At 47.1% G+C, this 5,572-nt stretch overlaps 1 protein-coding gene across 1 annotated transcript; it reads left to right on the top strand.

Annotated features, from left to right (window-relative positions):
* Positions 1 to 662: 662 nt before the first annotated feature.
* On the top strand, positions 663 to 5,220 carry SP7 (Sp7 transcription factor). Its single transcript, XM_070736040.1, has 2 exons — positions 663 to 710; positions 3,940 to 5,220. The coding sequence occupies exon 2, from the start codon at positions 3,973 to 3,975 to the stop codon at positions 5,218 to 5,220; it is 1,248 nt and encodes a 415-aa protein (XP_070592141.1). The 5' UTR covers positions 663 to 710; positions 3,940 to 3,972.
* Positions 5,221 to 5,572: the final 352 nt, after the last annotated feature.

Below are 5,572 nucleotides of genomic sequence, written 5' to 3'. Positions count from 1 at the left end.
ACTACCTGTATATAGTTTAGGCCAGTGTAATCTGTGTGTGATAGATTGTCTTACTATGGTTGTATGAATGAAATTATCATTGTAAATTCTGCTGCACGAATCCCAGCTTCCGGTTAGGTCCCACAGAGTTGGCCTTCTCCGGGTCCCGTCGACTAAACAATGTCGTCTGGTGGGACCCAGGGAAGAGCCTTCTCTGTGGTGGCTCCGACCCTCTGGAACCAGCTCCCCCCAGAGATTAGGATTGTCCCCACCCTCCTTGCCTTTCATAAACTCCTTAAAACCCACCTCTGCCGTCAGGCATGGGGGAATTGAAACATCTCCCCCTTGCCCATGTCGTTTGGGTGTATGATTGATTGTGTGCTTGTTTTTATATATATTGGGGTTGCTTTTATGAAATTTTAACCCAAAACTAATTTAGATTGCTAAATATTAGATTTGTTACTATGTACTGTTTTTGCCATTGTTGTGAGCCGCCCCGAGTCTACGGAGAGGGGCAGCATATAAATCCAATAAATCTAATCTAATCTAATCTAAATAAATTGCCAATCTGCAATGAAACATTTCTGAAAAACTAGATCATGTATTGGCTCTAACTCTTACCCTTCGTTTCAGAACTTGTTCCTATATATTGCTACAAATCACCACGATGGTAATTTTCCTTGCTTGTAGAAGAAATTTTTGAATTTCACCTGTGGCTGTGATACCACAAGGTGAGATTTGTGAAACAGCTTGAGTGAAATGCAAAGCTACTTGAATTTCAAGTTTTTTCACATTTTTGTTCACATAAATTGTTTCATGTTTTTTAAACCTTTTCCATGGTTTAAGGCATGAATTTTTCCATAAACGAGCCAGCTTTTCGTATCTCGGTTATGTAGCCATGAGGCAGTTTACCAAAGAATATAGATTTCTAAATTAACTATTTAACAGAATAACAGATTTGGAAGGGACCTTGGAGGTCTTCCAGTCCAGCCCCCAAACATAAGCAGGGACTATAAGAACACAAGAAGAGCCATGCTGAATCAGGCCAAAGCCCATCGAGTCCAGCATTCTGTGTCACACAGTGGCCCTCCAATTGTCCATGGGGATCTTGAGCAGAAGGAGAAGGCAGAACCCTATAGGGAGATCCTATACCAGTGATGGCAAACCTATGGCACGGGTGCCACATCTGCCTAGCTCAGCTCCAACATGCATACGTGTGCCGTCCAGCTGATTTTTGTTTCTGGGAGGGCGTTTCTGGCTTCCAGAGAGCCTCTGGGGGGGATGTGGGGGCGTTTTTACCTTCCCTTGGCTCCAAGGAAGCCTTTGCAGCCTGGGAAGAGTGAAACACGAGCCTACTGGGCCCAACAGAAGTTTGTAAAAAGGCTGCTTCTGGCCTCCAGAGGGCCTCCAGGGCACAGGGGAAACTGTTTTAGCCCTCCCCAGGCATTGAATTATGGGTGTGGGCACTTGCGCATGCACAATAGCACATGCCCATGCTCTTTCAGCACCCGAGGAAAAAAAGATTCACCATCATTGTCCTATACCCATGATGGCGAACGTATGACACTTGTGCCACAGGTGGCACTTGGAGCCATATCTTCAGGAGGCTTTCCTGAAGCCTGGGGAGGGTGAAGAATGGCTCAAAGGCCCAAGCAGAACTTTTTTTCCAAACTTCTGCTAGGCCTAGAGTCCATTTTTCACAATCCACAGGCTTCAGAGGCTTCAGTGAGCCCCGCATTCATGCACGGGGTGGGCCAGCGCAAGAAGAGGTTGTGTGCGCCTGCGCAGAGGGGAAGGCATTGCATTATGGGTGTGGGCACATGCGTGCACGCTATTGCATACGTGTGCACCCTTTTGGTACCTGAGCAAAAAAAGGTTCACTTTCACTGCCTTATGCCAGAGGTAGGCAAATTTGGCTTTTCTGTGACATGTGGACTTCAACTCCCAGAATTCCTGAGCTAACATGATTGACTCAGGAATTCTGGGAGTTGAAGTCCACAAGTCATGGAAGAGCCAACTTGGCCTACCCCTGGCCTATACCATTCTGGATCAATGGCTGTTTAATTTCTTCTTTAAAACCCTCCAGTGATAGAGCACACACAACAGATTGATCTGGAAGGCCTTCAGGAAAGGCTTTTAGGAAAGGACTCTGCATGGGGGGGGGGGTGTATTGCGCATTTGTATGGGGGCAGCATGGGGGTTATGCGCATGTGGGGAGAAGGGATTGTATTTGTTGTGGTTAGCTCTGGCCCAGCTCCTGCCCCAAAGACTGTGGATGTGGGGGAGACATCCACATGTTGCAGGCCTGTTTTGCTCCAGGTGGAATCTGCTGATGAAGGCTCCTCTGACCAAGAAGATATGAGTGACAAGGAGGAGGAGAGTGTGGCAGACAGCTCAGAAGGAGATCAATTATCTAGCTCCTCCTTGGATTCGGAACAAGAGTTAATGATACAGCCATGCATGCGGAGAGCGATACATAGGCAGCAACAACTGAGAGATTATTATCAAAGAAAATGAGGCCACCTGTGGTTGGGTGGGGCTGTGGTAATTTGTGAGGCTGCTATAAATAGCAGCCTGTGGGTTTGGCCATTGTGGAGGATTATCTGATCGTTGTGTTTCATGCCTGCCGTGCTGACTTTGATCTTTGTGTGCTAATTTCCCCCCGCTTTGAAACTAAACCAGAGCAAAGGGTGGAGAAGGACGGCCTTGAAATCTAGATAGAGATAGATAGAGATAGATAGAGATAGATAGAGATAGATAGATAGATAGATAGATAGATAGATAGATAGATAGACAGACAGACAGACAGACAGACAGACAGACAGACAGACAGACAGACAGACAGACAGACAGATGACAGAGATAGATAGATAGACAGACAGACAGATGACAGAGATAGATAGATAGATAGATAGATAGATAGATAGATAGATAGATAGATAGATAGATAGATAGATAGATAGATAGATAGATAGATAGTCTTTTCTTAAAAGCCTCCAGTGATGGAACACCCACAACTTCTGTGTTTTTGCACAGTGTTGTATTACATACATCAGTGTTGTACATGTTTGTACATTCAGGGTTGTAATTCCTGGGTTGTACATCCCTGTTGCAACAATAATGTATATCCTTTAAGGATAATGGTGTGACCTTTTCATACATACAATTTATAACTTATGTTATAATACAATATACCACAAAATCCAACCTTGTCAATAACTAAATAATTGTCTCAATGGAAAATATTATAACTGTGTTACCTTCACATTTTTGTTGCACCAAAGCCCATCTCCATAGATAAATTACGGGAACATTTTTTGCCGCATACCTCCCAGTGACCAATTAGGATCCACAGAATTGGCCTCCTCCGGTCCCATCAGCTGGACTGCGTCAATTGGCAGGGCCATGCGGGAGGCCTTCTTTGTGGTGGCACCAGCTCTCTGGAACCAACTGCCCCCAGAGATCCGAACCTGCCCCCACAATCCTGGCCTTCCAGAAAGCCATGAAAACTTGGCTCTGCCAACAGGCCTGGGGCCATTGAGCTATATCATCTAGCTGCAGCCAAGAAGGAAAGAATGACTCTATTCTTTGGGGTTTTAATCGCATTTTATATTGTTTTTTAATTGTTGTACGATGCCCAGAGTCCGTAAGGAATTGGGCGGCTTATAAATCGAATGGATGGATGGATAGATGGATAGATGGATAGATGGATGGGTGTTTAAATTCTGTTTTTTCTTGTTTTGAGGACAAATAGGAAAATGTTCATCGTAGTCCAATGATTAGGAGGTTCCATGATCTCTTATAAAAGTATCTCATTATCGTAGAAAGGAATAGTGTTTTTTGTTTTTTATAAGTAGGATGCTGCTTACGATCCTGCCTGTATTTCCTCTGCCCCAATTTACAGCCTTCCTAAATTTCCTTCTGCCTTTTTTGCTTTTTCTCTCTCTTCCCACCCTCTAGGAAGAAGTGCAGTATGGCTCCAGTTCCTTGGCTATGTTGACGGACACTTGGGATAAATTTGGAAATTGTAACCCAATCGAAGAATCAACCTCTCCCGGAAACCCCAAGGACAATTTGGGGGAAAAGCCTTACCTTTTGGGAGTAGAGTCCTTTGCGCCAACACTCTGGAGCACTGAAGGCATGGGAGATTCCTATGCAGCCACTTTCCCCAACGGGAACGGATTGATGTCTCCTTCAGCGAGCCCACAAGCTTCTACCACTTACAGCAATGATTACAGTCCTTTCCCCCATTCCTTCTCAGCCTCCCCCACAACTCAGGATCCTTCTTCGTTGCTGGTGCCTAAGGGGCATCCATCCCCTGATTGCCTCCCCAGTGTCTATACCTCCTTGGACATGACACATCCTTATGGCTCCTGGTACAAAGCGGGCATCCACCCGGGCATCTCTACCAGTTCTAGCAACCCGACGGCTTCTTGGTGGGATATGCATTCCAGCAGCAACTGGTTGAGTTCTCAGCCGCAGTCAGATGGACTCCAGGGTTCCTTACAGTCCATGCCGAGTCAGGCGCCCATCAGCCCCCAGCTACCCAGTTACACCTCCGAGTTCACAACTTTGAATCCTGCTCCTTACTCTGCGGTGGGCATTACTTCTTCATCCCACCTTCTCCCTTCAGGACAACACGTGCTGCCCCAAGAAATGTATAAACCCAAGCCGGTGGCCAACAACTCCCTGATGGAAGGCGGGATTGCCTTGAAGTCCGGAAGAGGGGGCTCCTTTGGCAGCGCGACCGGCAGGTCCACTTGTGACTGCCCTAACTGCCAAGAATTGGAGCGGCTCGGGGCCTCGGCGGCCAGCCTGCGGAAGAAGCCAATCCACAGCTGCCACATCCCAGGCTGCGGGAAAGTGTACGGGAAAGCCTCCCATCTGAAAGCCCATCTGCGATGGCACACCGGGGAACGCCCTTTTGTCTGCAACTGGCTTTTCTGCGGCAAGCGTTTCACCCGCTCCGACGAGCTGGAACGTCACGTCCGCACCCACACCCGGGAGAAGAAATTTACCTGTTTACTCTGTAACAAGCGCTTCACTCGTAGCGACCACCTCAGCAAGCATCAGAAGACCCATAATGAAATGGGAGTGGGCAAACCCCCGGAAGGTGAAGCGGAGCGAGAAGAGGGGGCTACGGTGGCTACTTCTCCCGGCGCTGCAGCCCTTCAAGATGGCCTGGCTGGAGAGGAGAAAGAGGCCACCAGCCCTGAGCAAAGCAGCCTCCTCGAGATCTAGCGGGTGCTGTAGGCGCTCCCGGCTTGCTTACTTCGTACCATCTCCACCGTTCTTCTCTGAGTGCTTCCTGCTAAGTAATTTATTTGTGGATGAAACACAACTGCCGTTGCCGATAGCCGGTCCCTTTAGTTAAGATTGTATCTTATGTAAAACTTCCCTAACCCCAATCCAGAAGCCGAGTTCAGCTGGGACCTCAGAAGGTCTATGACTTTGTGACCAAAGACTCAGAGGCAAAATTTGAAACTGCATCCTCTATTGTTTCCTTAATCTGTTACAAAAAAAATAATAGCTACCCACTGAGGTCTGTATGTGATCACTTGGATAATGGCCAAAAACATTGACCTCGTAATAT

Source organism: Erythrolamprus reginae, chromosome 2 (assembly GCF_031021105.1).
Source record: "Erythrolamprus reginae isolate rEryReg1 chromosome 2, rEryReg1.hap1, whole genome shotgun sequence".
NCBI classification, from domain to species: Eukaryota; Metazoa; Chordata; class Lepidosauria; order Squamata; family Dipsadidae; genus Erythrolamprus; species Erythrolamprus reginae.
This window is presented reverse-complemented; position numbering and strand designations above follow the sequence as displayed.

Coding starts and splice junctions, on each gene's coding strand:
- SP7 (XM_070736040.1), top strand. CDS start 3,973: ATGTTGACGGACACTTGGGATAAATTTGGAAATTGTAACCCAATCGAA.